General features: G+C 54.5%; 1 protein-coding gene across 1 annotated transcript; it reads left to right on the top strand.

Annotated features, from left to right (window-relative positions):
• Positions 1-428: 428 nt before the first annotated feature.
• Positions 429-9,380, top strand: Matn1 (matrilin 1). The gene is made up of 8 exons (XM_008831152.2): positions 429-585; positions 1,960-2,306; positions 3,777-3,999; positions 5,505-5,630; positions 6,077-6,493; positions 7,069-7,221; positions 8,389-8,469; positions 8,959-9,380. The coding sequence occupies exons 1-8, from the start codon at positions 480-482 to the stop codon at positions 9,006-9,008; spliced, it is 1,503 nt and encodes a 500-aa protein (XP_008829374.1). The 5' UTR covers positions 429-479; the 3' UTR covers positions 9,009-9,380.
• The last annotated feature ends 212 nt before the right edge of the window (positions 9,381-9,592 follow it).

The raw sequence follows: 9,592 nt of genomic DNA, 5'->3' as shown, positions 1-9,592 counted from the left end.
AAAACATGCTAGGCAGATGGCTTACATATGCAAAGGCCTAGTGGCCTGGGGGGGTGGGATTGAGTCAAATGAAAAAGATGGTGTGTGTACAGAGAGGCGGCAGGAAGTGTTTTTATTGAGGAAACTGGGGTTGGAATTGTGGGTGTGGGATGAGGGTGCAGGACAGGCTTGGGGCACGAGGCCAATAGACTCAAGTGTCCCTGGGTGGTAAATCCAAGTCAGCACGCTCTCTGGCCCGAGGAGCTACCCCCACCCACCTGAGATTTCCTGAATTCCAGCTGCGGCTCTAGTTGCTTCTGCAGGCAAAGGGGCCCTTGTGGTGAGCTGCTCCCGCCCTCTCCAGGCACACACACCTCCATTCAGCTGGGCCCCGCCCACAGGGGCTGGGGCAGGGGTGCTGTCCCCTGCTCAGGGAAGTTGATAAGGCGGCCCCCATCGGCCCCCTCCAGTGTGCCACGGCTGCCTGTGTTGTCGCAACCATGAAAGTCGGCTCTGGCCCTGGCCTCATCTTCTGTGGCTTGCTGCTGCTGCTGCTGCTGCTGCTCCAGACCCCTGGCAGCCTTGGCCTTCCCCACCAGTCCAGAGGTGAGGGGACCATGCAAGACAGGGACACTAGTGGAGTGACCCCTCATAAATGGCATGGGGAGCTAGACACAGAGATGGGTGGAGGCTAAGTGGGCACCAGGACTTGGAAGAGGGGACGGGGGCCACAGCAGGCTGAGGAAGCGGTGATGTTAGTGAGGGCCAGGGCAGATGACTCTCAGACCATGAATGCTGCAGGGAGTGGGGCTTCCAGAGAGCTGGCTGGAGTCTGGAGTGGCACGAGGCCCAGGCTTGGGCCTCTTTGATGAGTGGAGATCTGGAAACCACCTGTCTGATCCCCTCCTGCCAGTCCTGCAGCTGGACTCTCCAGAGCTATACCCTGGCAATCCTCAAACGCTCAGCTTTTCCTGTAGAGATGGGGAAACTGAGGCTGGAGGGGAAGGACCTGCCTAGGACCATACCAGGAGCTAGCCCCCGAGTTACTAGGGGCTGACACCAGCTTTGGAGTACTGTCAATTCCCTGTGTCTGGGCCTCAGTTTACCAATTTGGAACCTTAGCTAGCAGGGAGCAGGCTGCTAGCTGTGGCGTGGTTTTAAGGCCTCCTGATGCCAGGGCTCCAGGTACTCATTCAGTCCTGGGATGGGTTTGTTCCCATGTGGTAGAGGTGAAGCACGGCAGCCTGTGTATAGCGCTCCCCTCTCCAACCTCCCAACCTCCCAGCCATACATCCAGGACATCAACACTTAGTGTCATCCCCCCCCTCCCCGCACCCCCGGCACAGATGGGAAAATCATGCTCAGAAACGTGCCAATCCCTGCCCAGGGCTACAGAATAGCATATCCAGGATCCTCACTTTACCTCCAGGCATCTCCCAGTAGTTGGGACTGTCTCTCTGGGAGCCTGGGGGGACATTGCTCTTGGGGAGGAGGAAATCTGGGAACTTACCCATTCAGGGTGATGAGGTGGCACCAGGAATTCTTGCTTCCCCCTTGCCCGGAGAGGGAAGCAGCTCCATTTTGCCCATGAAAGGGGGCTGTGCGATGGGTACCATATTGACCCTTAAGGCTGGGCCCACCCTGGAGGTCCCCTTCTTCCCAGCTTTCTGTCAGAAAGTTCAGATAAAACTCTCATGTGGTGGGCTGGCCCCTGCAGGTCTCCGAGGACTTTTGCTCACTGTGGAAGACTGTCAGTGTACTGCACAGAGAAGGGAATAGAGGCTCAGGAGCAAAGTTCATGGCCCAACACTGGAAGGATCCTCCAGCCTTCCTTCCTATGAGCTGAGCTGCATGCTGTGCTTGAGTCTACACACCAAGCAAAGGAGCCACTTGGGCCACTGAGGCTCACTGTAGGCTGTAGGCGGCTCCTCTGACGTTTGACCTTGTTCTCTGTCTTCTCCCCCAATCCCCTCCTCTCAGGGCACCTCTGTGGGACAAGACCCACCGACCTGGTGTTTGTTGTCGACAGCTCTCGTAGTGTGCGACCTGTGGAGTTTGAGAAGGTGAAAGTGTTCCTGTCGCAGGTCATCGAGTCACTGAATGTGGGGCCCAATGCCACGCGGGTGGGCTTGGTCAACTATGCCAGCACCGTCAAGCCTGAGTTTCCACTTCGGGCTTACGGCTCCAAAGCCTCACTGCTGCAGGCTGTGCGCCGCATCCAGCCTCTGTCCACAGGCACTATGACCGGCCTGGCCTTGCAGTTTGCCATCACCAAAGCCTTCAGCGACAACGAGGGTGGGCGCGCCGGGTCCCCCGACATCAGCAAGGTATGGGTGTTGGCTGCTTCTGGCAAGAGTCTGGGCTGAAGACACAGGGCTCCACCGGCCTCTCTGCTTAGAGTGTTGCCTGGTGGACCACACAGCTGCTTTAGAGATGGGGAGGTCATTCCAAAGGTCACCTTCTGGAAGTAGCAGACCTAGGGTTGGAATTTTACTTGAAGTAGAGTGAGGCAGGCTAGGTGCTTATGTACTGGGTAAGGAAAGAACTCTGCCACCAGCCTGGCTGGATTCCAGCCTCCATACCCCATGCCACCCCTGCCATCCAAAGAGTGTTAACTCCTATCATGTTGCTTTAGTTTCCCCACCTATGAAATGGAATACTCTCTTAGAACTCTGCTCTGAGTATGAAACCAAAGACACAGAGTACTCAGAAGCGTGCCTGGTGCCCAGCGGGCCCCATATAGCACCACTTTGCCAGCCCCCTGAGGGCTATGCTATGTTCCAGAGGAAGATGAAGGAAATGCCCTGAAGTCATGGGCATGTCACTTTTTGCGTCCTTTTCCTGTGGCTCAGCAATGGGCCCGAGAGGCTGGTTCAGTCCCTCCCCTGTGATGCCCATAGGCCCCTGTGTGTACCTATCACAGCCTCTTCTGGCTTGGGAAGTTACCATGTTGCCTGTCCAGGGCCCTTGTCCACAGGACAGCCCCTTTCTTACCCTTTCTGTGCCCTACTCCCAAGCACATTGCAGACCAATGACTACAGTCCTGCCTGGAGGCAGTAACAGATGGGGAAACTGAGGCACACAAAGCTTCAGCAATTTACCCAAAATGCTCAGTGGCAGAAGTGTTCACAGAGACCATCACACACAAGTCCAGTCATCCCTGTCCCTCAGAGAAGTGACTCACCAGACAGCTTGCTGGTCTGATTTGTGGGGCTGCCCAAATGGTGTGGCATGAGGTGCTGCGGCTGTGATGGTCATGGCTGAGAGGATGCGGTGGCTCCAGGCAATGCTGATGGAGAGAGATGGTAATGTTGTGTGCCACCTGCATGACCTGCACATCTCCAGAGTAAACTGGTTCACCCAGATAGGCTTCCTTGAACTCAGCCAGACACTGCCGTCCCTGGAGGCGACCCACCCCATTCATGAGCCTGGACTGTCCTCTGGTGGTCAGTACTCAGAACTGCACGGTACCGATTCCTTTGCCTGGCCTTTACAGCCCGGAAGATTCTACACACATGGAACCCTTAGCCATAGGGGCCTCAAGGAGAGCAGAGGGCACAGTCACCAGGGCGTGGCTCTCAGCAGCTTGAGGCCTCAGCAAGCCCCCTGAGGAACACTCAGGGCCCTGAGCGCAGAGCTCCCTGGCTCATGGGGCCTCTTTCCTGATGGGGGAGGGATATGCAGGGCTCCCAGCAGCCATGCCCCTGGCGAGCCGCTGTGCCCCTTGGGCATCCAGCTCCCCCTCTGCCACCGGGCTTCCTCCTGGAGCTGGACATCACAGCCCCCGCGTGTTGCAGGTGGTCATCGTGGTGACAGATGGGAGGCCCCAGGACAGCGTGCGGGACGTGTCTGCACGCGCCCGGGCCAGCGGCATCGAGCTGTTCGCCATCGGCGTGGGTCGCGTGGACAAGGCCACGCTGCGGCAGATTGCCAGCGAGCCGCAGGATGAGCACGTGGACTACGTGGAGAGCTACAACGTCATTGAGAAGTTGGCCAAGAAGTTCCAGGAGGCCTTCTGCGGTGGGCGGCAGAGCAGGCCTGGGGGTGGGGCCTGGGCGGGGGTGGAGTCTGGGCGGGGCAGAGACAGAGGGTGAGCCTGGGGCGGGGTCTGGGCCGGGCCGGAGAGGGATGGAGACAATCAGTACCGGGTCTGGGCAGAACCTAGGCGGTGGGTGAGGCTGAGGAGGGGTCCAGAGTTAACACTGAGCAGTACTAAGTCTGGGGCTCTCAGGTCAGGGTGGTGTCCCAGCAAGGGCGGAGACAGAGGGATGGGTGGTGGTGGTGTAGGCCTTGGGGAGGAGCACAGCAAGAGTGCAGACAGAGTGAGTACTGAGGGTGGGACTGGGCAGGATCCACAGTCAGAAAGGAGCCAGGCCAGGTCAGAGGGCCAGGCCTGGTCGTCAATGTCAGAGACAGTTACGTGATTATCATGGGTGACTCAGCCTCCAGGAGCTGGGGGTAGAACAGATCAGGCTGACGTAGGACGAGCACCCAGGCTTGGTCACCAATAATTCTGGAAGGTCCAAGCAGGCCAAGTTCAAGGAGTTGAGAGAAGTGATGTCAAGAGTCTTTTTACTGATGACCTTGCCCGGATGGAACTCAGTTAGGGGAGTCTATAACAAACCCTATGCAACTGGGGGTAGTGGTGCTCACCTTCAGTCCCAGCACTCAGGAGCCAGAGTCAGGCAGATCTCTATGAGTTTCTGGACAGCCTGGTCTACATAGTGAGACCCTGTCTCAAAACAAACAAACAAACAAACAAACAAACAAACAAACAAACACCAAAAACAAACCCCAAACCAACCAACCAAAGAACCAAACCAAACCAAACCAAACCCCACCCCCCAAAAAAACAAAAAGCAACAAAACAAAAACAAGAAAACCCTATGGAGTGTTTCTATGTGGTGGGATTTGGCACCCAAAGTTTGCATGATGCTGGAGGTGCTAAAGGCCTGGGAAAGTTTGGAGCCCTTTGCAGAGGGGAGATGGGCCTTGTGTAGAGATTTCCTAGAGATGTGACTGGTCAAAAGGGGCAGAGTCTGGGACCAGGGGCAAGGCTGGGCCTGATCTTTTCCCATATGTGCAATGGGTATAAGAGCATGTCCCTCCCATAAGGATTCAGCGGGCTACGGTGGTGCAGTGCAGCGCTCAATACTCTGCATATAACACATTTTTATTGAGCAAACTGTGTGTGCTAGACTCACTGCTGTGTGAGTTTGTCCCCACACTTGGGCTACAGCAGCAAATGGAACAGATGAAAGGCCCTGCTCTTGTGACCACTACCCTTTCAGAGGGACCTTAGTTTTGATTGACAGCATTATCACCTTCCCTAGGGATCTTGGTCCCAGAGCAGCTATTCCACTCTGGGTTGAGTGTGGGATCTGGACTCCATCCAGTTTGCAGGAGGGAGTCTCAGTTTCCCTGAGTATGCAAGGGGTCCTGGTCTCCACAGGCAGGGAGGAGTGTTCTGGCTGAGAGGTCAAAGTTTTTGTGAGCATGCATTCTGAGCCTCCCCTTCTCCCCAGTGGTGTCAGACCTGTGTGCCACAGGGGACCACGACTGTGAGCAGGTGTGCATCAGTTCTCCAGGCTCCTACACCTGTGCCTGCCATGAGGGCTTCACCCTAAACAGCGATGGCAAGACTTGCAATGGTCAGTGGCTGGGTGTCCAGCAAGCCTTGGGGAGGGAGGTGGGAGATGGCAGGTCCCTGGCTGCTTCCCAGGAGGCCCATCCAAGGCCCCCTGCACTTTGCCCCTGGGCCAATGTAGGAAGTAAACAGGTACTTTTGTGAGCCTGTTAACTGTTCTCTCTTGACTTAGGACTCTCCTCATAATAGCTATAATAGTTATGAGGTTAGGGGAGGCACAGATCTTGAGCTGAAATCTTGGTGCCATCATTTTAGAGTTCTGTGATTTACTAGCTCTCTCTGAGGCTGTAAAATGGCACCAGGAACTCTGGCTTTGTAGCGGGAACTCTGAGGATGAAACTGGGTGACCACCCCCCAGCACAGAGTTTGCACATGATGAGTACCCAGCGATGGTGGGGGTGGGTGACCACATCCCCGAGTGTCATCTGTTTGTCACTGTGCCCACCTCAGTCTGCAGTGGTGGTGGCGGCGGCTCAGCTACTGATTTGGTCTTCCTCATCGATGGATCTAAGAGCGTGCGGCCAGAGAACTTTGAGCTGGTGAAGAAGTTCATCAACCAGATTGTGGACACACTGGACGTGTCAGACAGGCTGGCCCAGGTGGGGCTGGTGCAGTACTCGAGCTCTGTGCGTCAGGAGTTCCCGCTTGGCCGCTTCCACACCAAGAAGGACATCAAGGCGGCTGTGCGGAACATGTCCTACATGGAGAAGGGCACTATGACTGGGGCTGCCCTGAAGTATCTTGTTGACAACTCCTTCACGGTGTCCAGTGGGGCGAGGCCTGGTGCCCAGAAGGTGGGCATCGTCTTCACGGATGGTCGGAGCCAGGACTACATTAATGATGCTGCCCAGAAGGCAAAAGAACTTGGTAGGTGCTGCCTGCTGGGCTTTGAACCCCATGAGTGGCTGGCGCACATATGGGTACAGCCCCACTGTAGTTTAGTGTCTTCTCATTATTACTTTGAACTAGGCAGAGTCAAAGTGGGCGTCATTTGTTAGAACAATTCCCTTTTATATGGATGACAAAACTGAGCCCAGAGAACCAAGTGGCTTGTCCTGACAGCTCTTTCGTTGGTAAGGCTTGGACCTTTCCAAGCTGAACATTGGTTCCTGAGAACACATCAACTGTTGGAAGACAGCCTCATTTTGGGACAAGCTTGCTTCTTAGTTTTAGCATTTTAATTAAATTAGGAGAATAATAACCAGTAGGTAGATATTTCAGAGCCAGGTGACACTCCCAGTTCAAACTGCACAGCCTGGGGACACATATATATCTGAACCTCAGAAAATGATTCCTTGTTTCTGTCTCAGCCATTGGACCTGCAATTCTGGCAGCAGCCACCAGGAGGTGCCTGGTGCTGGCTGCCTAGGCATTCTCCAGGAGGTTAGGTCCTATGCCTGTCGGTCCTGGAGGCCAGCCTCATGTATTTGTTCCTCTGGCAGGCTTTAAGATGTTTGCAGTGGGTGTAGGCAATGCTGTGGAGGATGAGCTGAGGGAGATCGCCTCAGAGCCTGTGGCAGAACATTACTTCTACACAGCTGACTTCAAGACCATCAGCCAGATTGGCAAGAAACTACAGAAGAAGATTTGTGTGGGTGAGTGAGTCCAGGGGACCATCAAGGATAGGCTCTACAAGGAGCCATTCTGGATCTGCTTGTGGGTGGGAAAAAGCTGAATGGGGTTTTACTGCGAGGCGGCAGCCCGGGGAGTAGGCTGGCTAGCTTACTACCACGACACTTAACGAACCACCTCCTTCCTTGAAGGGTGCTGTACTTAGTGCTCTGCAAGTGCTGACATTTGCTCCCATTTGGTTGAAAGATCAGTATTGCATTTTATAGACAGGAAAGTCAAGGCCAGAGGGATAGGACCACTGTTGATTTCTGGGAGCGATTATTGAAGGTTGCTGCCTCCCTGGCCCTCTGGGTGTCCTGGCCCATGGTCTAATCCTTATGGTAAAAATTCTGGATTCTACAGCTAAGAAAGTGCTGGTAAAGTGCTTGCCTTGCAAGCATGAGGACCCGAGTTCTATCCTTAGAACCCACCTTAAAAAAAGAATCTAGGAGCCTCATGGCTCTTCCTTAAAAAAAAAAAAAAAAAAAGAATACAGGAGTCTAGGCTCATTCCTTTAGTCTCAGCACTCAGGCAGATCTCTATGAGTTCAAGGCTAGCCTGGACCTCAATAATGAATTCCAGGTCAGCCAGGGCTACATAGTGAGACACTGTCTCAAAAAAAAAACCCCAACAAATCAACAAACAAAGCCCAGCGTGGCATGCTTGTAATCCAAGAGTCTAGGGAGAAAGAGCCAGGCTAGCCTAGCCTGCTTGGTGAGCTTCAGGCCAATGTGAGAACATGCCTCAAAAAACTAAGTGGATGGCACCTGAGGAATGACACCTGAATCTGACCTCTGGCCTCTCCATGCATACATATGCACACACACACACACACGCACAAATGCACATGTGCACACACATACACACGGAGCCTGGTTTCAGAGCATGATGCCCTTGGTTTGCACCTCAGCTGAGATGTTGTGAGTGCCCTCACAGGGCAGGTGCTCAGCACAGTTCCCTGCCAGGGCTCTGAGGACATTGAAAGATTACTCCCCATCCCTCCTGAGGACACTGTCTCATCCTTTTGATGTCTATTCCTCCTGTCCTGTCCTGTCCTCCTCTCCCAAATACCCCATGTCAGCCCCAACAGCGATTGCCCACCTCTCTGCCACCACTCATCTGCGTCCTCCTCTCTCCTTTGTCCACTGCAGAGGAAGACCCATGTGCCTGTGAGTCTATAGTGAGATTCGAGGCCAAGGTTGAGGGGCTGCTGCAGGCCCTGACCAGGAAGCATATCCTTTGCCAGGCTGTGGTGGGCAGGGAGGGTCAGACAGCAACGGGTAGGATGCTGGGGTATGTCGGCAAAGAGGTTTGGCCCTGAGCAGCCTCCTCCTGCTAAGGTCTGAATTTTGGCTGGATAGCTTGGCACCAGCCTGGTGCAGACTTTTTCTAACACAGAGGCTCCTAGGGAGCAGTCAAAGAAACTGAGGCAGAAGCCAAACTCCAGGGTGGGACATACAGAGTTCTGGATATGTCCCCCCCCAATATGGAGCCCATGGGCTCATTTCTCAGGCTCCTTGGTGGTAGGGTGGACCCCACCCACACTCAGAGGTGGGGATCCCCAGTGCTAAGCCTTCAGGTGATTACAGCTGAGCATAACCAGGCTTTGACAGAACGGAGGAGTGTGAGAGAAAGCCCCCAGAAAAGTTCCTGGAGGAAACCGGAAGTGGGGGCCCAGCACAGGCTACCCTGAGTCTGTCCGTCCTTAACTCCAAGTCTACTGGAAGCTGTGAGCAAGCGACTGGCTGTCCTGGAGAACAGAATCGTCTAAGGCCACCTCCCACCATGGCCTTGCCACCTCCCATCCCATGCATGGCTGGCTGAGTCCTGCAAATGTCCCCTGTAGCTCCAGTTAGTCCAGCTTTGTGGTTTTAGCAAGGGACTTGGGGGAGCTAGGCTCTGGGACACCTGCAGGCCTCTCCAGCTTCTGCAGTCCTTGGATTAGGAGCAGGAGGGGACCCATGCCTGTGTCTGTCAGAGTGTGAGAGGTTGCTTGGGAGCACGTGTGTGTGCCTGAGGGCGCAGGTGTCTGGGAGCAGGGACATGTGCACAGGTGAGAACACAGAGAGTGGATGTGAGAGAGACTGTGTGCATTTTTCCCTCAACCAAAAGCTTAATATATTCCTATACCCCCCCATTAACCTTTTCCTGACTCTGAGTGCTGTGAATCTCTTTTCTGATTTCTCTGTTCCCTGAGGAAAAACAATTAAATGTGATAACTTAAGCACTGGATTGAGCTAGCAGTTGTGTGGTGACTGGGGGTGTAGGACAAAGGGCGATGGTGGTGCTGTGATGAGGGGGTTATGGAGACAGCAGCACTGTGGTGATGAAGGTGACAGTGGCCACATCAAGACC

Source organism: Nannospalax galili, unplaced genomic scaffold, assembly GCF_000622305.1.
Source record: "Nannospalax galili isolate Female #2095 unplaced genomic scaffold, S.galili_v1.0 scaffold2895, whole genome shotgun sequence".
Classification (NCBI taxonomy): Eukaryota; Metazoa; Chordata; class Mammalia; order Rodentia; family Spalacidae; genus Nannospalax; species Nannospalax galili.
This window is presented reverse-complemented; position numbering and strand designations above follow the sequence as displayed.

Bases quoted from the DNA above. Each gene is read 5' to 3' on its own strand.
- Matn1 (XM_008831152.2), top strand. From the start codon at position 480: ATGAAAGTCGGCTCTGGCCCTGGCCTCATCTTCTGTGGCTTGCTGCTG. The intron at 2,307-3,776 runs GTATGGGTGTTG...CGCGTGTTGCAG, and splicing joins GGTCCCCCGACATCAGCAAG to GTGGTCATCGTGGTGACAGA. The intron at 4,000-5,504 runs GTGGGCGGCAGA...CCTTCTCCCCAG, and splicing joins GTTCCAGGAGGCCTTCTGCG to TGGTGTCAGACCTGTGTGCC.